We start from the raw sequence: 20,954 nt of genomic DNA, 5'->3' as shown, positions 1-20,954 counted from the left end.
TGTAAGGATCAGAGAAGCTCTGTTCTAATCACAGAAGTGGCCTTCCCCTAGCTCTGTCCCTGGAATTGTAGTGTGTCTGTACCTGGGCTGCCTCTGGCCTGGTGCTGTATGGCTGGTATTGGCTTTGTTGTTCTCCAGGGAGCCGCCCTTTCTGAGCGGGACTGAGCTCCCTCCCACCCCAGCCAAGTGAAATTAGATTCTGAGAAACAGTCCTTTTAAGGCCATCCAGGGCTCTGGACCAGAATGATCTGGCTGAAAGGGAGGGATTTGGCAGCAACCAGACACAGCAGAAAGGAAAATACACAAACCCCAGCCTACAGGGCACTGGGGAGGAGCAAGGAGCTGCAGACTGCTGGAGTTAATCTTTTAACTAAGTGCATCACCCTGCCCATAAGACACCCTTAGGTGGTCCCTTGACACAATTCCCCATCCTAGGTAGTGTTTTATCCCTGCAACCCACGCAGGTCACTTAAATATATTTGGTATTGGAATGTGCGGCTGTGACTCAGGAACTGCTAGCACAGCACTGTTAGAGCAAGGCTTAGCCGCCGGGTCAGCCCTCTTCACAGCTCCGCCAATGCAGCCTCCCCTGCTAGCCCGGTGCTGGGCTCAGGTCTGTCCCTCAGGCTACGTCTACATTTGAAACGCGTCAGCGTCGACGCTACCTATGCGGACGGGAGGGGTTCTCCCATTGATGGTGTTTAACCACCTTCCCGAGAGGTCGTCGCCAGGTTGACGGAAGAATTCTTCCACTGACCTAGCACTGTCTATGCTGGGGGTGAGGTTGGCTTAACTCTGTCTCTCCGGGGAGTGGGTTTTTCACACCCCTGAGAGATGAAGCTATGCTGCTGTAACTTTTTCAGTGGAGACCAGCCCTCACTCCTGACCCGGAGCTCTCTGCTGTCCCCGTCCTGAGTCCATGCCTAGTTGAATCTCGGCTAAGATCACCAAACTTAGGAAGGCCTGGCGTAAACTAAAAAGCTAGGTTGACCCAGCTGTGTTGCTAAGGGGTGTGAAAAACCCATTCTCCTGAGTGATGTAATAAAGCCAACCTAGCCCCCAGTTGATGGAAGAATTCTTCTGCTGCCTAGCTACCGTTTCATGGGGCAGACTTGGATTAACTACAGCAATGGGAGGACCCTTCCTGTCACCGTAGTGAGTGTCTACACTGCTGCGTTGCAGCCATGCCACTTGTGCACTTCAAGTGCAGACAAGCCCTAATTCAGGGATTTTGTGGAATATTTTATGTAGCTCTTTCATTCCCGCAAGATCTCAACCTCTCCTGTGACAGAAGGACGACAGCCTGATGCTGCCAACGCTCGGGTGAGCAGTCTCCCTGGGACTGTGTGGGTAGGTGGAGTTTGCAGCCTCACCTGTCAGTCTAAAGTGTTTCTACTGCAGTGATGGGGCCAGATCGGAGGGTCTCACTGTCTTCAATGCATTTATTCTCCTCAACCATCTGTGAGGCAGGGCAGGGGTATTACCCCATTGTACAGACAGGGGCCCTGAGGCACAGGGAGGCTGTGACTTGCCCTTGGTTACATAGAGAGTCAGAGAGAGAATAAGGAATGGCCCCCAGACTCAGGCTATTCCCCCCGTCTCGCCCCCTCCCCTGCAACCACCGAACCATGCGTGCTCTTCATCAGAGCTGTAGTACTAAAGCTGCTGGAGGCAGTTAACTCTTCTGGCTGGTGTGTGGCGTCCGTCTGGGCAAACCCGTTAATATCTCTTGGGAACTTGCCCTGCTGCTTTCATTGATGTTGTGCCAAAGAGCAGAAGGCTGCGTGTTCCCACTGGGTTGCATGGTCCTTGGAATAATCTCTCTACCTGGCTGCACGGCACCAGAGCAAGCACTGTCCCAACCGCTCTACAGCCCAGTGCCATAGGGCTGGTGGGGGCAGAGGATGAGGCTGGCTAAGGAAGGGTATTGGTGCCTGCAATGCATTGAGAAACCAGTTTACATGATGGCTATGTCTTGTTCTGTCTTTGGGGGTTAGCTGAAGTCCTGATCCTGACTGATTACTCTGCATTTTTTAAAACTTGGGGCTGCCTCAACTCGGTGGTCCCCTTCTGATACCTTTTTGGCATTGAGTTCCCAGGAAAAGAGGATACCCCATAGGAAGCCCTGCTTTCCACCTCCTACAGCCAAGTTAGAATTTCAGGGCTGGCCTAGACAAGGCAATTAAATGTTTTGTGACATTTGTCAAGTTTGTGGGTATGTCTCTAGATATCCTGGGCATCTTTGATTCTCTTCTCTGGTGTTGGATCCAAGATAAAAACTAAAATCTCCCGGGAACGGGGAGGCCAGGTGGAAGGCTAATACAGGGCTAATACTCCAATAGTGTGTGCAGTTGAGGTGTGGGGAGGACTGCGGAATCTGAGTATACATGGCACAGTCACAGATGTTGTCTCTTGCCTTTATCGGGGATCCCTTTCCCCACTCTCATCCTCATCAACAGCTGTAGGACAGATGTTCAGAGAGCGGGCGATTCTAGTGACACTTTTCAGGCTGCTCCTCCAGGAAGCCCTCTCATCCCCCACACTCCAGCCAGCCAGACCCTGAGGAATGTTGCCCCAGGCCTGTTGCTTTGTCATTCCACTGGGAGATAACTGGGGCCCAGAATGTGGGGTGAGACCGCCTGGTCTGTCTCAGCCTGTGCAGATTTTCTCCTCTTCCTCCCCGCTTTCCAGCTCTCATTCCTTTACCCTTTTATAACAGGGAGTTGCTGGTTCTCTCTGGCCTAGTGAACAGTGCAGGGTCAGCTGTGCCTAAAGGGTACAAAAGTTCCCATGTCCAGTGGTGATACTATGGTGAGGGGCACCTTAGACAGACCTGGGGCCCAGGAGAAGTGCTGTTAACCTATCCTGCAGTGCTGTTAATCTAGATTCTTTTTCTCCTCGAAAATTCCTTGGGCTCAGGGGTCCAAGGGAATGGGAAAATTCCTGCACCTCTGGCAAAGCAACGAAGAGGTGTCTCGTTTCTCCACATTGTAGGGGTGCAAATCTCTGTTGCGTGCCCATGACACAGGAATCTGATTTCCTCCTTCCCATGCCTCATCTAGCACTCGTGGGTAGCTGAATTGCCACACAGAGCAGAGAGAGAGCCGCATCTAGGCTGGAGAGCTGCTGAGGACAACACTGACTGCCAGCCAGTGTGTGACCCATGTACCAAATGCATCCCACCACTCTTCTCTTATACTCAGGGGCACCTGCACTAACTACTAGCACTAGAATGCAATGCTCCAGCTCCAGGCAAGAAAGTTCTGGGACACAAGTGGAAACATTGCTGGAATTTGCAGGCAATGCCAGCGTATGCAGCTCCAAACTGTGCGTTACGTGACTTAGGTGCAGTGTGTGTGCTCTTGGTTGGAGCCTACACACCTGGGTTTTGAGATGTCCCTGTGACATTAGGATCTTTCCCCGGCACCTGCGGGGTGTCCTGGTCCTTTCCCAGGATTCTAATTGCACCGTCCAGCAGCTGCCTTGCTCAGTCCCTTTGGGGTGAATCTGTTTTTTCCTGTCTGTTTTCCACAGGATGCCGAACTGGGGCGGAGGGAAGAAATGTGGCGTGTGCCAGAAGGCCGTGTACTTCGCCGAGGAGGTGCAGTGCGAAGGCAACAGCTTCCACAAGTCCTGCTTCTTGTGCTGTGAGTACAGCGCCCCGTGGGGTCCTGGCCTTTCTGTTGACATGGCAACGCCCTGGCCCGCTTGCTCTTGCCAGCGATGTAAACATGCCCCCGGCGCTGCAGAGCAGACCCAGACAGCTGACATTTGGCTAATTACTGCTGGGCTGGGAGCAGCTCTCTGTTCTCCTCCAGACTGGGGGAAGGGATTTTTGCAAAGCACCGTGGGTGATTTAGGGACTGAAATGGCAGGGGTGCTTTGGGGAAACACCCATGCAACTTCTGCCCCCACATTGCTAAATGAAACACTAACCCTAAACCACACTAGGGTCTAAAGCGCAGGCCCCGTAGATACCTAAATGCACTATTTTAAAGCCCTGACTGTACCATTCCACAGCAAAGCCATCCTAGCGGTGCTGAGGGCTAGAAACTCCATGAGGGCACATCTCTGCACCGCCTTTGAATGAAGAGGGAAGGGTTTGTGTGGGGCCTTGCAGGCGGCTGGAGTGTGGCCTTTGAACCCTGCAGGACCTGGGGATCTGTGGACAGAGGATGCTGCTTTGCCTTGTGCTTGCTGGCCATTCTGGTGACCAAATGCCTGCAGCATGCCCGATGCCTGGGCCCCCCTCACCCGTCTGGCAGTCTTAGCCTCAGCCCATCCATACGGCGGTCTCCACATGCCCATCCAGCACTGGAAAGGATGCAGACATGGAGCGGCAACTGACATGCTAGCTCCCACCTGGGTGGATGTCACCTGTGCTGAGAGAAATGTGGGGTTGGGTCGTGCAGCTGCTTTCTACTGCTGGCACCTGCTGTCCCAAGAAATGCAGTTCCCCAGAGATCATAGCTGGCAGGGAAAGGGGAGGAGTTTCCAGGGAACGGCACAGGATCTCCCCACCTGACAGGTGCACTCCGGTGTCTGCTTTCCCGCACAGGAAATGGGGCCCGCCCACAAGCCCTGGTCTTTGTTTGCTTCTCCCCAGTGTAAGGCTACATCTGAACTACAGAGCCCAGGTACCCCCCAGCGCGGGTGCAGCATACGCTGACAGGCGTTTTTCTACCTGTGTAGGAACAGCACCTTCCCAAAGGACATGGGCTGTGCCCACAGAAGCACACTTCTGTCAGCATAGCTGCGTCTACACTGGGGCTTTTGCCAGCATCACTATATTGGCTGTGGGTGTGTGTCTCCCCCCCCCCCCCCCCCCCACAGATGTAGCCATGCAAGTGTTAAGTGTAGATTAACTGTTTAAATGCCTGATGGCTCAGCTGGTGGGGATTTGCTGAACCGCTGGGCTAGATGGGCTCTGAATACCAGCCCAGCTAGCTCTGCTACAGAGGGCTCAGGAAGCTTCTAATCCACAGAAATTCCTGACATAACCCTCCTTACATGGCAAACATTATCCTTTTCCTTTTCCCCCTCCTACTGTCCAAGCACAGAGAGCGCCCAGGGAGCAGCTGTCCCGGAGGAAAAGCACCATATTTAGTCATGGGGATGGGAAGCGCAGATTTAAGATCCCATATTTAGGTGGAAAGCTCTGGGCCTGCAGAGCGTTCCGAGGGGAATGCGCGGCTCTGTGTTTGCATTCTTGAAACATTGTTTAAGGGCAAGAAATTTTTCTTCTGGCAAGGAGACAAGCAGGCCATGGGGAGTGGCTTCCTGCTGACATTTCAGTCATGCGTGTGAGATGGGGGTTGAGTCTGTCAGTCACACACCAGTGTCTGGCTCTTGCTGGGCTCCTCCAGCCTCTTCATTCCTTTACAGCCAGAGGTAGGTAAACATCGAAAGGCTGCGGGCTGGGATTGTGAGCCCTGCCCCCACCTCTGATCCTGCCACTTCCAGCCTCCTCCCTGTCCCTACAACTTCCTCTTGGATTATCTGATCCAGTGCTAGGGCTTGGAGGTCAAGTGTGTCTAAGCGTCCAAGAGTGCTGTCTGTGCTGCCTGTCATCAGCTAGTTCTAAGCTGCCAGCCTCCTGATTGGCAGGCGCATGCTCCAGTCGGGTTGGCCTGGACCGAGCTGGACTCTCTCCTGGCACGCACACTTTCTGCTGTCATCCCATGGAACCGATCCCGCAAAGGCTGGGATCACTGACTGTCTATGCAGCCCTCCCCTGCCTGCACCACTCCTGATAAACCCTTAGAACGGTGCAGATGAGCTTGGTAAAGGGATGTCCAAACTTGTCATTTCTCAAACTGCATCTACTCTACCCACTGGCAGCACTGGGGTTAATGTCAATTTCACCTTTTAACTCTGAACTTCCTGGCTTTTACCTGGGTGGGTGGGTTGGTTGTTTTTTAACTCATACGGATGGTCCTGTTCTCTGCACATAATCTGACACATAATATGTCTTGGGAGGACTGATGCTTTCAGACTCGCCAGTGTGTTCTGGCTGCCCAGAAGCCAGAGATGACCTATAAACTCCTGGCCAAGGTCTGAGTGTGACATTCCCCTTGTTCCTCTCCAGTGGTCTGTAAAAAGAACCTGGACAGCACCACCGTGGCTGTGCACGGGGAAGAGATCTATTGCAAGTCCTGCTACGGCAAGAAGTATGGCCCCAAAGGCTATGGCTATGGGCAGGGAGCAGGGACCCTGAGCACCGACAAGGGAGAGTCGCTGGGAATCAAATCAGAAGAGTGAGTTGGAGCCTTCATTTCAAAAATAGTGGCTATAAAAGGGAATTGCAGAGAGGCACCCCCATCCCAATGCTGGGCTGTGGGGGCCCCAGTGGAGAGGGGCACTGGGGAGCCGAGGGAGCTGAGCAGCTCTGTTAGCATTTCCTGTTCTAAAGAAATCCTGCTTTCTACCACGTCTTTCAATTTCTGTGTAAAGTTCTGCACTCTCCTGACCCCTAGCAGTCAGCAGTTTGGCTGGCAGGCTCTTCCCAGCCTTGTAAACGCCAACCTCTCCCCAGGATCCTCTGACTGGGTCAGTCTAGTGCCTGGCTGCAGCTGGGCGTCTAGCTGAGCCATTCACCTGCTGAGATGATGCCCCCTGCTGTTAACAAAGGCAGCCCTGAGAACATAATCAAGCTGGCAGCTAAAACATAACCTAGCAGGAGCCTAATGAGACCAGTAGCCCTTGCCCTCCTGGGTAGTTTTAATGACCAGAAAGAATGGGAGGTCTCTACTCTTGGGCCCAATACAATCAAAGCCTAGCTTAGGACTATGTCTACACTTAAAATGCTTCAGTGGCACAGCTGCAGTGCTTCGGTGTAGACACTCGCTACAGCAAATGAGCGATGGGAGGGGATCTCCCCTTGCTGTGGTTAATGCATCTCCCCAAGAGGCAGTAGCTCGGTCGATGGAAGAGTTCTTCTATCGACTTAGTGCCGTCTACACTGGGGGTTAGGTTGGCTTAACTATGTCGCCCGGGGGTGGATTTTCACCCCCCTGAGCAATGTCGCTAGGTCGCACACATTTTTTTGTGTACACCAGCCCTTCAGCCGTGTCTTCACTGCCAAGCAAAGGTGCACGTTTACAGTGTCATTGCTATCTTGAGGTGGTCTCACTGTAAAATCCCAGAGGCACTGGAGTTCTTACCTTGATGGAGTTCATCATCATCAAGGCAAATCCCAAAGGGACGTAGTGCCCTTGAAGATCGAGCGCCACCTGGATCAATCAAGGTCCTTCAGATGATCTGGCCAGATGTTCAGGCTACAAGTAAGTCTGCGTTGCAGCCAGGGGTGTGATGTACAGCTTGTGTAGCCAGACCTGCGCTAGCCATACTCTAGCTAGCTTGCTAAAAATAGAAGTGAAGCCGTCGTGGTGTGGGCGTCCGTGCAGGCTGTGCAAGGCTGCCTGATCCCTTGGGTACGTACTCATTTGTGCATCCCATGGTGATGCCTGCAGCACTGCACCCTCACTTCTCTTTTCAGAGAGCTACTTAGAATACAGCTAGTGTGGGTATGTCTATATGAGCTGCTACTGCACTCCTGCACACATACTGCAGTGTAGATGTTTCCTTAGAATCATAGAATATCAAGGTTGGAAGGGACCTCAGGAGGTCATCTAGTCCAACCCCTGCACAAAGCAGGACCAATCCCCAGTCCCCAATCCCTTGGTCCATCATTTGGCTACCGAAGCCTTTGGTGTGCATGTGATCCCCGGCCGTGCAGCAGCATCCCTTGGTAAGTGCACTTTGTAATTCATTGGTCTGCCATCCTAATAACATGTCCATACCAAGAGAGCTGCTGAAACCGAACCAGTGCTGATGGTGGGTGCTGGGTTCGGCTACAAAGAGCCAGTCAAGGTCAATCTCATGTGCAGGGTACAGGGTTGACTCCCGTAGCTCCATCAAGCGAAGGACTCCAGCATCTCATCTCCACTTGGGTTTTAGGGCAGGAGACAACTCAAGCTAGCAGCCATTCTGTAAACACCCACCTTTGGGGGCAGTGCAGCCCTCGCTTGGTGCTCCTTGCATCACTGGTCAAACAGCAGCAAGGTTTCTGACAAAATGTTGTGCTGAAGTCTTGAACTTTCACTTCCAGGGGGGCAACTCCCGTGCGCACCCCCCATTCAGAGCAGGGTGGCTTATAGCATCTGGAAAGCCATCCATGGGGTGGGAGGAGCTTCTTCAGCCAGAATTGCTGGCTCCCTGCAGCATGATGGGAGCGACAGTGACTCTAGCCTGCCTTCTCCCTCATCTGTCAGGGCCTTGCTTTGCTAATAGAGGCAGCTCTCCCATAGAGCACACCTGCAGGAAAGTCTGTAACCTGTGTGCCCCCTGTGAAGAAAGTTCTAACCCTTCTCTCCCAGAGCATCCGAAGGGCTCGGCCCCCAATGGAAACCCATGTGCTGAGCCCTTCTCACAATCTGGCCCTAGCAGAGACCTCCCTCTTCCCTGAATGTGGAGCCTCCTGGTCTCATCAGCCATCTCTGTCTGCTGTTGCTTTCCAGTCATGCAGACCAGGTAACTAACTCTCCCTAACTGGAATCCCACAGGAGCCAGCCCCACCGGCCCACCAACAACCCCAATGCCTCCAAGTTGGCCCAGAAGGTGGGCGGTGCTGATGGCTGCCCCCGCTGCGGGCAGGCCGTGTATGCTGCTGAGAAGGTGATTGGCGCTGGGAAGGTAAGACAGCAGTGCCATGAGGGGAGTTGACTGCAGAATGGTGATTCCTGAGTCAGCATGTGGCTGGGAGCTCTGAAAGGGTCCATGAGTTAGGGCTCATGGTCCAGGATCAAGCCTGGATGCTATCATGGGCCAAATGTCCAGCATCCACAAATGGGGCTGGATTTTTAAGAGCTCAGCTAGCGCCCAATGTGCTGTGAGCTTTCTGGAGAATCTGGCCCCTATGAGTGGTGCTGGCCCCTTCTGAAAATTCTGTCTTTATGATACATGCAGGTGGCAGAGAGCTGCACGCACGGGGTAACCACAGGCCCTCTCCATCTCCCTGATCCTGGGGGATTATGATTGGTCCCTTCTCCTGCCCCCCTGCCCATGCCCTGGGAGAAGAATGATGTGCATCACAGCTCTAGGTTGGAAGACAAGTCTGCTGCAAGGAAACCGCTGTGTTGGCATTCTCCCCTTAGGCTCTAGAAGGCTGCATCTGGCTTCCACAGCCCAGTTCACCCAGCCGCTGGCTTCCTAAGTCTTCAGGCTCCCGTCTCCTCCAGCGCTGGCCTCTGCATGAGGCAAGGTGATGAAGTCTCCAGACTGTCTTTGGGTCTTCCCTGGGCCTTGCCCTGTGAACACATACAGCTCTGCTAATGCATCTGTAGCATCTCCTGCTGTTCCAGTCTTAGACTCTGTCCTGCCCGCCAGAAACTCTGTGCAGTCCTGACCTGCAGCACCCTCCACTAGTCCAGCCTGACTCGTGTTACAGGGTCCTCTGGGGCTGTGATCCCCATGTGCATAGCTAGGACTACTGGGGCCATGTCTCATGGTTCTATGTGCTGCAGCAAACTGAGTCTCTCCCAGTGAATTGTGGAAGAACTTGTCTGTCCTGGGGATGTGAAATTGAGGGAAGGCATTGGAGGCCTACTGGCTTTCAAGTGGGTTTGGCTCAGTGGTTCACTTGCGGCCCAATCAGCACCGAGCTGTGGCCCATGTGACATCCTCAGGGCCATAGCAGTTGTATTGGATGTGGCCCACAGTGGTAAATACTGGTGGCCTGTGTCCTCATTGCAAAGTGGGTGGGTCACCAGTCTGAGCGGAAGTGGCCAGCTAGCCTGGGTTGAAAGCACCACTAAACTCAAGTGAGAGGGTTTTGTGTGTGGATGGGAAGGTGGGTTGGGGAAAAACCCAGATAAGAACCCGTTGTGATCCTGCAGTGAAAATAGACCCTTAGAGCAAAAATCTGGGCACAGTGTTTAGTGGGAGACTTTGCATTCTACATCTTTAAGTAGCTGATGCTGGAAACGTTGCTGTGTCTAAACAAACTGAGAGAGGATACCAGCGTGTCCTGAAATGCACTGATAGCTCTTCTGCTGGTGGCATAACTTAGCCTGTCGTCTCTGCCTCCTGTCTCAACCCCAAGTCCACATTTTCTTTTCCCAGAAAAGGTTCCATGTTTCCCAAAGCAGGTTTTTTTTTTTAAACGCCTGTGTCAGCAGCTCTCACTATTTGCAGCTTAACTGATTTATCCATTAGGAACTCGGGGAGCAGCTGAGAGAGCCATCGTTTTAAAAGTCAGCCTGGTGCCTGTGGTCTCAACATAGGGGTGTAACTTTCATTGGTGCGCCTGTTCCGATTCTAGTGCTTTAGGATGCTTTCGTCTCTAGAATACAGAGCCAGGGGCTCTCGCCAGATCCTTAGGTGGTGCGAATCCAGTCGCCACAGCTTGGCTGACTTCAGAGGAGTTGTGCTGATCCACAGCAGCCTAATGTTTAAGAGTTAACTCTTTACAGGAGCAAATCCTAAACTGTGGGTGGCTGGTAGTTTGGAAACAAGATTAAAGGAGCATGTTTTATCTGTAACCGGTTTCATGCATGACTGGTTGAGATCCAGGTTAGACCAGCCTCCGAAATCCCACTTGCCTGGAATCTTTTCTGATGAGCCAGTTAGTTTTGTTTCACCAGGGTAATGGGTGGTTTTCCCTGAGCTGATCTTCTGGATGCAAGGGTAGCCCATGCTCACAGCATGGCTCTGTCACCACTCTGAGGTTCTGGGGTCAGTCCCTGATGCAGACAACCCATTGAGGGGCACTGTGTTATGAGGGGAATGGAATATGTGAGCTAGGCTAGAGCAGGATGCTGTTTCCCAGGGAAATTCTGGCTGTGACTTGGGACTTGTGCTCGGAAGATTTAAAACCTCTTTAAGGAGGGACTGGGCACTGAGGGTCCTGTCCAGACAAAAGGAAGTGTGATAAAAGCCAACCCTTCCACGCAATGCTGGAAATACCAGCCAGGGACTGCGAAGGGGTAAAGCCAAGGCTGTGCTGCTAGAAACAGTGACACTGGGGGGACCTGGGTACCACAGAGTCATGCTCACTTTAAATCCACTGTCCCATGGAGTGGAATCAAGCCACATAGGTCTGACCTGGGCTGTAGCATGTCTGAACCCCTTCTGAGGAGAATGGGATTGTGACCGGAGCCTTGGAACAGGCACTTTTCCCTATACAGCTTTTCCTGTGGCGGGGCCCTGGGGGTGCTGCCGGGGAGAGCCAGGGGACTGACATGCCCTGGGTGTCCTACCAGTGGATGACTGCCTGAATGGCCCCCTGCTCTGCCTCCCACCCCCTCTGACTGCTCTCTGCTCCTCTCCCTGCAGTCGTGGCACAAGGCCTGTTTCCGGTGCGCCAAGTGTGGCAAAGGCCTGGAATCCACCACGCTGGCTGACAAAGATGGGGAGATCTACTGCAAAGGTGAGCACCCACTTCCCGGCGAGCTGGCATCCCCGGGACATGAGGGAGAGAGGAATCCAGAGCAAGGTGGGGGAGGGGGCATTGCGGGGGTGTATCTGGGGAGAATGAATTGCTGACCCCAAACCAGCACACGAGATGCTGACAAATGTAGGTCCTGCTAAAATATTGGGGGGGGGGGAGTAGCTGATATTGAAATATGAACGGAGGGAGGTGCTGTCCGAATGGCCCCAGAGGGGCAGGGATATACCCGGAGAGCACCCCGTGTATGGGAACAGCGAGCACTCAGACTTTCTAGCGGCATGGCCCCTTGTGGGTTAACGCCACGCCGGCCACATGGGCTGCAGAGCCACTGGATCTCTCCCCATCTAGCACCTACAGATTACCTCACCCTGCTCCCAGGGCCATAGCCAGGCTGGTCTAGGTTTGTGGGGGCGGCTGGTGGCCTCTGGAAGTGTCAAGTGAACCTAACATGTCAGTGTCTTTCAATGGGAATCTGTAAAACCTCTAATGCTTCTGCTTTTGAAAGAGGTGGACAGTGCCCACCCTGCCTGCCCTAGTAGCCCCCTGAGGGGCAAGCACATCAGTGCCTTCATTTCCCCTTCCTGCCTATGGGGCTGTTGCCACCACATCCTCTTCCCCCCCCACTCGCCCCAGAGGGGAAAGCCAGGCTCCTCTGCAGCTGCTCCAAAAGTGCTGCAGCCGGCAGCCGGGTTGCCCACGTGTGACTGGCTGCAGAGTCTTCTTGTGTGTGGCCCCAGCTCTGTATGGGGGAACTTGCCCTGCTGCTGCCTGGGTTTGTGTCCCTTCTGATTGGTCTCTGGGGCGGACAATCGTACACCTTTCATTGCACCAAACTCTCTGTCCGAAACCAGAGACTCTGCCGCCCCTGATGATTATCCTGTGAGCTCTGCCCAGGGCTCACTGACAGTGACTCTGGGGGGGTTATCACTTGATAAGGGCCAGCGTATGGGTGGGATCTAGGAGAAGGGAGCGAACTCCATGTGAGTCTAATCTCTGGGGTTCCGCTGGGAGCTCTTGTTCACATTGAGCAGTCGAGGTGAGAAACTAACCCAGGGCAGGGGTGAAAGTAACTTAAAGGACTTACCGGTACTGCCGGAGTCCTGAGTGGGGGTGTGGCCTCAAATGGAAGAGGCGGGGCCTTTCAAGATTTAAAGGCCCTGGGGTTCCGGGCTGTGGCTGGGAGCCCCAGGGCCTTTAAATCACCCCAGATCTACCAGCTGCAGAGGCGGATGGGAGCCCCAGAGCTCAGGAGCCAATTAAAGGGCCTGGGGTCCAGCTGCCGTGAAGCTCTGGGCCCTTTAAATCACCACGGGAGCCCAGCGGCCGGAGCTCCAGTGGCACTTTAAAGGGCCCGGGGCTCCTCGCAGCGGCTGGAGCCCTGGGCCCTTTAAATCACCGCCACGGAAGCTGGTCCAGTACACTGGACCGGACCGGACCGGCTTACTTTCACCTCTGACCCAGGGTAAACTTTAAACCCCCTCCTCCAGCAGCCAGCTAACAAGGGCAACTATGTCCAGGCTGGGGGAGAGTTGCAGTGGATAGGGAACCAGGCTGGGAGCCAGGACGCCTAGTTTCTGCACCCAGCTCTGCCACTGACATTGCGGTGTGATCTTGGGCAAGTCATTTCCCCTCCTTTTGTGCCTCAGTTTCACTATTGGGGGTAACGACAAGGCCCTTGTTCGTAAAGGGCTTTGAGATCCTCTGATGAAAGGTGTTAACCAGTCCCCATGTGCTTGTTTCTTCACCCTGTTTCCGCCCACCTGAGAGATGGGGCCAGATCTGAACTCTGGGAACAAGCCTATTTCAACACTGACCCCACACCGTAAAACCACCTCCTGCATCATCCTTATGTCCCCTGTGGCTGGCACCCCTCCCTTCCCTGTGTCGCCATCACTCATGGCTTCTCCTCTCCCGCAGGATGCTACGCTAAGAACTTTGGGCCCAAGGGGTTTGGCTTCGGGCAGGGAGCCGGCGCGCTCATCCACTCCGAGTAAGCCGTCAGGATTGGCTCCTCTGCCTCTTCCCTGCAGTGCCGAGCGCTTCGCCGATACCAGGCTCGTCCAGACTGACCTTCAAACGTGGATCAAGGCAGCCCGGTCCTGCCCCCATTTCCTGCCAGTGCTTCTGTCAATAAACTCCTGCTTATTCTAACTAGCCCACCACCCACTTGCCTGCTGGTTTCCTGACCCATAGCTCACCGAACTAATCGGGAATCTTTGTGTTGACAGCCATGGGCTTTGACTCAGGAGCGAACAGCCCTAGCGTAGGCCAAATGGACTTGACGCCCTCACGCTCGTGCAGAGAACTTTCCACGCAGCTGGGGAGTGTCACTTTGTAGGTAATAGGCTCACCTGTGAAACTTGGGTGCTCTGAGGCTCTGAAAGCAACCAGCCACTGGGACGTCAGAGGAGTGTAACAAACCTTATTCGATCGTTCCTAGATGTAAAAAAAATCAAATGATTGGGGCTTGTGGGTGGGTTATTGTTTGTCTGGAAACAGAGGGAGACAGAGATCCAGTGACTGAAGTGAGCGAGAGATACAAACGAGGGAGAGGAGAATATTTTTTAAATTGTGTATTGTATTAAAAATACTAATTGGAGGGACAGTCCAATATAAATCACCAGCCAGCTCCCCACTGGTGTACATCGGCCCAGCTCCATTGACTTCAGTGCAGCGATGTGACGTTACACCCTGGTTCTAAATCTAGTAAACTAGTACGCTTTCAAAAGTGGCCACTGATTCAGATTGCCTCGGTTCTGGGGGGCCAACAGGGTGCTGATCTCTTTCAGAACCGCTGCAGCTCCCACTGACTTCAAAAGGGCACTTGGCACATTGGAAACCCCAGCCCAAAGCTGCCTGTTACGATGTTCCTAAAAACCAATGCCCAGCGTCACTGGCTAACTTGGAAACCTTTGACCCAGATTTCTCTTCCTGCGTTACTCACAGCACCTTAGCCTATTAACCCGAGAGCGTAGAAGCAATCCAACGTGCTTTTCACTGTTTATGCCACGGTTTTGTGTTTCTCTCAGCTTGAACATTGAGGTCAATTTCATGCTTGTTTCACAGTTGATGCCACAGTGTTCAGGCTGCAAACTCAGCTGGAAAATATTTGTATGTTTTAAAAAAAACCAGGGCCAGTTTTGCCCTCAGTTTGCAGTGCTGTATGAGCAAACAAACTTTCCCCAGTACAGTTCTCATTGTGGGGCTTCAGGTGGGGTGTTGCTTTCATGGGCTCAGATGCCATCTAACCCCTTGAGCAGAATAGAAAGATGCAAAAACTGGCCAAGGAATAATAGAACATGGGATCACACAGAGCATTCTATAGGTTTATACCTAAAACTTCACTAATTCACTTGGCATCATTCCCTCCCTTCACGGTGTTACCTGAGCAAAGATCACAGGTTTTATTTCCCCTGTTTCCTCCTGAAGCAGAGACATCTAGGATTCCACATACCTTTTCCACAGTGCAGGAGAAATATTATGTTGCAATATTTCTACTGTATGTGCCATGTACAAGGATTGCATTCAAGCAAAATTATGTATTCAATAAAGCTCTGAGAATGAGGCTTTTGTTCAGTCTCTTCTTTCCCTAGCAATAAGAGAAAGGATTAGTCACGTCAGAGGGGAACTCCACCTGTGGCTTCATATGAAACTGACTCTGTAGGAAGGGAACTGGCTTCTGCCTTTAGAGACCTGGATCAAAGCTACTTCATTACCCCACTGCTTGGGTCATCAGCAGGATTTGAAGCTGGGACTGTCAGTGTTACAAGCAGCTAGCAGTGTAGTTCCTCTAGCTGGTAGCAATATTAGACTCTTACTAGGAGCAGCCTATGGGAGACACAGGCCATATGCTGTGCTAAAGTAGGTTATACTGTATTAACTAGTCGGGTCACAAGTGGCATGAGTTTAAACTCACCCTGGGGCCACAGTTTCTCCCCCTCACTGATGCCCGGTCTGTGGGTATCTAAGCCCAGGGCAGGAGTGACTCTGAGTCAGGACTGGACTGCAATAGCAGAGCTACCTGGCTTAGCCCTCATTAACTTCACTCTCAAGCACTGCAGCATGAGTAAAGGCCCCAGGCTGGAGCTGCTGCCCCCGCCACCCCCCAGAAGGTTCCAGGGGTCTGAATTCTTCATTCACCATCTTTGCCTGTTTCCCAGGAGCTCCGGCACAGGGGCGGATCTAGCTTTTTTGCCGCCCCAAGCACGGCAGTCAGGCCGCCTTCGGTGGCTGTCCTGTGGGAGGTCCCCGGTCCTGCGGATTCAGCGGCTTGCCTGCGGGAGGTCTGCCAGTCCCGTGGCTGCAGTGTACTCGCTGCCGAATTGCCGCCAAATCAGCAGGACTGGCGGCCCTCCCGCAGGCAAGCCGCCGAAGGCAGCCTGACTGCTGCCCTCACAGGGACTGGCAGGGCGCCCCCTGCGGCTTGCCGCCCCAGGCATGTGCTTGGAGCGCTGGTGCCTGGAGCCACCGCTGCTCTGGCATCAGAGCGCTCCGTGGGGAGGTGCAGGGGCTCTCACCCCAGCTGTGCAGCCAGGCCCCACCTCTTAGCCCAGCAGCAAGCGGAGGCAGCTTGTCTCCCTAATGGCGCCGGCAGAGCTCTGCAGGAAGGAAGTAATGGAGCCTGGCTAGTGACAGGGTGTGCTCTCCTCGCATGCAGCAGAGACAGCACAGTAACAACCTGATGTCTCCCTCTGTCTGCCTGGTTGTGCAGCAGGAGGGCAAATGCCCTGTGATGCGGAGGTCAGTGCTCTACGGGGGGACAGCTGCCCCTGCTGTCAGAGCACAGTGAGGACACTGCTGAGAACAAGGCTGAATGGGCCTCATTTGCCTCCAAGAGATTTGTCTAAAGCCCAGCTCCCTCAGCTGCGACATGGGGGTATTGACACTGAGGGAGATCTACAGATGGATGGAGTGGCATGTGTGCTGATACTCAACCTAATAGGCTCCCTCTGTGCTAAAGAGAGGCCATGGGAAGCCACAGGTCGGGGCTGAGAGGCAGCAACACAGTTGTGTGGGGAGCCCAGGGCTGGAATAGCAGGAGGCTGCAGGTCAGGGTTGAGATCAAGGGCTGTGTGTGGCTCAGAACTGAAATGGGAGGTTGCAGGCCAGGAGCGAGGGGCACTTTCAGAACAGGGGTCGGGGGAAGAGTTGTAACACCTCTGTGGGGCTTTAGGCCAAAGGTTTGGCTCCTAGCTGGGCCCATAGGGATCCAGAGACCTTATTGTGGTAAATGGTATTAGTTTCTTTACCAAGTTCCCAGCCACCGCCAAGGAGCAGGGTATGCTGGGCCCTGATAATAGGACTTGGTAAAGCACAAGGCTGGGGGTGATGTCCAATCTACTGTGCCCTTCAGTTACCCTGGCACAACTGGGGCGGATTGATGTGAGCTCGGATCCCTGGCTCCATGACAATGATGGGAATTTGTCCCTAAACCCGCTGGCAGCAGGACCCGCGGTTTTAAGTGACCGGCTCCGCTTGGCTGCTCCTTGGGAGGGAGGGGCTGGGGAAATTCAGAATCTGAACCCAACAGAGTTGGGTGACTGTCTGTGCCCTCTGCTGGCAGACTCCTGGGCACTGCAGGCTGAGATACCAGGAGGAGCTCCAGGGTCCCCGCCCTTAGATAGGGAAGGGAAGTGGCTGGGAATTTCCCCATAGAATGCATCGGGCTCAGAAGGTTTCTCAGATGCAGGTGGAATTTCGAGGGGGATGGGTAGAGTAGGGTGACCAGATGTCCCGATTTTATAAGGTCAGTCTCGATTTTGGGGTCTTTTTCTTATATAGGCTCCTATTACCCCCCACCCTGTCCTGATTTTTCACATTTGCTGTCTGGTCACCCTGGGTAGAGAGAGGCCAACTGACCCAAAATAGCCATAGCCCAAGGGCTAGGCCAGGGTCAGCACCTGGGAACACTGGTTTGAATCAGGCAGAGCAAGCCCCCCACATGCCAGATGAAGCCCTAACCACTGGGCTACTGGCTTTTAAAAAGGTCTTGGTTTCCTCACAAGGAGGAAGAAAACCAAGTCCCCAGCTCTGATGTTTTTTGTGAAAGGGAAGTGGCATTTTCTAGCCAGCTGTAATGGGGAGGTCACTTAAGAGTCTGGCACGTGTTTGTTGGAAGTAAGCTTCTTTCCCCCTTGGGTAGGAAGGGGCCCCAGTTGTTAGTGCATTAGCCTGGGACTGGGGCACCTGGGTTTAAGGCCCTGCTTTGCATGAGCTGGGGCATGTCCCCTAGCCTTGCTCTGCCTCAGTTGCCCAGCTGTACAATGGAGCTAATGGCCCTCACGGGTGCACAAAGGTAAATACATTACAGGCTCTGAGATGCTCAGACACTTCTGCACTGGGGGAAAGAGAAGCACCTGAGCCTGATTCAGCACAAACGCTAGCAGGTTTCACAGGCTGGGCCAGGGCTGGCTGGGGTTGGTTTGGCCCATGTACATTGTTAGCTCCGTGCATGGGGCCCAAGGAGATGGGTCGCTAGGCAGGTGTTAGGGCCAATGGAGACATTTGCTGTATTATCTCTGCACTGGGGAGACCTCATCAATCAGTGCCTCCAAGAGTCAATGTACTTTCTCAGGGCTGTGCTCTTCGTTCCCTGGGCAGTCCTGGCTCCGTGGCATGCAAAGCCATACTAACCTAATGGGGATCTTCCCAGGGCTGCCCGGGGTGGGGGGGCAAGTGGGGCAATTTGCCCCAGACCATGCAGGGGTACCCATGAGAGTTTTTCGGAGCCCCTGGTGCAGGGTCCTTCACTCGCTCTGGGGGCCCTAGAAAACTCTCATGGGGCCCGGGCCCCTGGAGCGTCTTCTGCTCCGGGTCTTCAGTGGCAATTTGGAGGCTGGTCTCGGAGTGGAAGGACCTCCCGCCACCGAATAACCACTGAAGTAGGGGCCCCCCGCTGCTGAAGACCCCAGGCCCCCCAAATCCCCTGGGCGGCCCTAGATCCTCCCCCCCCCCCCAAAAAAAAACCCCTCCTTCCTTTGCTGTTTTGCCCTGTAAATCAGAGTGGCATTGCCATGAGGCACTGTCATAGCAGTGAAGCAGAGTGATGCTGCCATCATCTCAGGCATTACTGTTTGTGCACTGTGTGGTGGCACCATGTCTACAGGATCCCATGCTCTGGGTGTCCCTAAACTGCTGACGCCAGAAGCTAGGACTGGACAAAGGGGATGGGTCACTTAATAATTGCCCTGTTCTGTTCATTCCTTCTGAAGCACCTGGCATTGGCCACTGTTGGAAGGCAGGACTCTAGGCTAGATGGACCTTTGTTCTGACCCGATGTGGCCGTTCTTATGTTCTGATCTGATCTCTCGAGAACATTCACAATAGGCCAATGGGCTAAGATCTCTCTCTAATACTCCCCTGCCCAGCAGTCAGGGCTGTGGTTTTATATCTGGGTTTTCATTACTTTCTTTCTAACCCATCTCCTTCCTTCTCTTTCTCTCCCTTCTAGCGTTCACCTCACTTTTCTCCTTTTTCTTTCTCCCACTCTCCTTTGCTGCATTGTATTATGGCTGTGGGAGGGCTGAGTCCTCCTGTGGGCTGACCTCACAGTGCAATGACATCACCCAACAGTGTGATGAGCTCACCACGCTGTGACATGGCAATGTGGTTACATCATGCCGTGGCAGGGTGACCTCACAGCCCAGGAGTCTCACCTCTTAATCCCTTGCAGGGCAGATGAAGTGTACTGAGAGCATGGCACGGATCCAGGGCAGCTGCAATTCTGGAAGAGTCAAAGGTGGCCATATCCCAATTCCAGATCACAGAGCGGGCTCCCGGGAATGCCTTGCACATAAATGTTTCAGTGGACTGGGATGAGGTGATGGTGCAGAAAGGAAGGTGACAATGGAGCAGTTATGGGTAGCCATATGAGTCTGTATCCACACAAAACAACAAGGAATCCGGTGGCACCTAAAAGACTAACAGATATCAGATCAAGGGTTTTTTTTTACCCATGAAAGCTTATGCCCAAATAAATGTTAGTCTTTAATGGGACAGTTGCAGGTCTCTGACACCAGGTGGCACTGTGGAGGCATTGCAGAGAAGGGCCCTGTTCTGTTCAGTTCCCGTAAGGGGTGATTGTTTTGCAGGCCAGGAGAGGGGAATTTGAGGCCCAGGGCTAGACAGATTTGGGAAGGAAGAAGCCAATTCTGAGCTCTGGCTGCAGCTCATGTGCGGGCATGTTGTCATGAGTAGGCAGCAGGGTGTGATGCTCTGGCATTGTCACAGAGTGCAGGAGGTGCGGCCTGTCCCGCTGCTAACCCTGACGTGGCCTGTAGTGCAGGGGATAGACCATAAAACCACAATCCAACCCTTATGAGTGCCTGGGTCTTCCCAAGTTGCAGTTTCTTCATTGCTGCTTCCCATGACCTCGAGGACTAATGATCACCCTAAACTTCATGGGCTCCCCTCCCCTGCAGCTCTGGCAATGCCCCTAAATCCCAACCCACAGACCCCTGCTGCTCCGGTCCTGCCCCCCTTTCTCCAGTTCTGCCAATGCCCCTCAGCCCTGCTCTGCTACTGCAGTTCTCAACTGCCCCCCCTCCACAGCTCTGTTATGTTGCCAGCTCCTTGCTGCAGTCTCCAAATCTAGCAGCCAGGACATGTTGACACTAGAAATGTTCTGTGCAACAGCCCCCACCATGGTTAGTTAAATGCTGGTCAGTCATGTGGTGCCCTGTGCCTGGTTCTTGCTACAAACTTGGCTTATAGGCTAGATCAGGGACTTTGTTTGGTCCAGTCTATGCTGCAGGATCAAACCTGTGTGGCAGGGACACAACTGTAAAACACAGGTCGGGTTCCTCTTGGTTGACATGACGATAACTGACTACCTCTGCCAGCCCATGGTCCTTTAGCTCAGGTAGGAGAGGTGTGTGCTTGAGTCCTAGGTTCAACTCCTGCAGGGGGCTGTAATGTAATACAGGGTAGGTGAGACTGAAATTAACCCCAGGAGACCAGCTCGTGCTTGTGGTTACTCCAGATTTACCCCATGTAAGTCAGGGAGGAACTGGCCCTTGGAAACACTACCAACTCCCTGGGTACAGCTTCTGCTGGGATTTGTGGCCCCAGCCCTTTTAATGAAGGGTAATTAGCCATGTCTCATTCTTACCACAGATTCGCAGCTCTGGCCATATCCAACGGCTGTCCGGGGGCTGAGGATGACTGAGAAATGTGGGTGATCAGTGGCTGCATTTGGGGAGACTCTTTCCAACAGCACCTGCGCTCCGCTCCCCTGGGCATGCAGGGAGTGGCTGGAGGCTTTGCAGGTGCCTGCCGCTCCCCCAGTGCCATTTGAATGGCAGCCATGCCAGTGTTGTTGGTGGTCTGAGCCATTCCCTTGGCAGCCAGCCCAGTTCTTTTCAGCCCTGGCCAGAGGCATCCTCTTACCTGCCTACACTGATCCTCAAGTTCCTCCAACACCAGCCCAAGCAGCGGCCCTGGACCCTGGATCACAGACAGCATGTGGGCACCTCCCCCACTAACTCCTGCCAACCGAAGAGCACAG

General features: G+C 53.6%; 1 protein-coding gene across 2 annotated transcripts in view; it reads left to right on the top strand.

Annotated features, from left to right (window-relative positions):
- Nucleotides 1-15,013, top strand: part of CSRP1 (cysteine and glycine rich protein 1) — a 28,008-nt gene extending 12,995 nt beyond the window's left edge. For both annotated transcript variants that reach the window (XM_050956470.1, XM_050956471.1), the window contains exons 2-6: nt 3,535-3,647; nt 6,089-6,257; nt 8,565-8,694; nt 11,335-11,428; nt 13,367-15,013. In XM_050956470.1, the coding sequence (XP_050812427.1) occupies nt 3,536-3,647; nt 6,089-6,257; nt 8,565-8,694; nt 11,335-11,428; nt 13,367-13,443 (582 nt within the window). In that variant the 5' untranslated portion in view covers nt 3,535 and the 3' untranslated portion in view covers nt 13,444-15,013. The remainder of the gene's footprint in view (nt 1-3,534; nt 3,648-6,088; nt 6,258-8,564; nt 8,695-11,334; nt 11,429-13,366) is intronic.
- Nucleotides 15,014-20,954: the final 5,941 nt, after the last annotated feature.

This window comes from Gopherus flavomarginatus, chromosome 5 (assembly GCF_025201925.1).
Source record: "Gopherus flavomarginatus isolate rGopFla2 chromosome 5, rGopFla2.mat.asm, whole genome shotgun sequence".
Lineage (NCBI taxonomy): Eukaryota > Metazoa > Chordata > Testudines > Testudinidae > Gopherus > Gopherus flavomarginatus.
The sequence above is the reverse complement of the archived record's forward strand: the minus strand, read 5'-3'. Positions and strand labels throughout refer to the sequence as shown.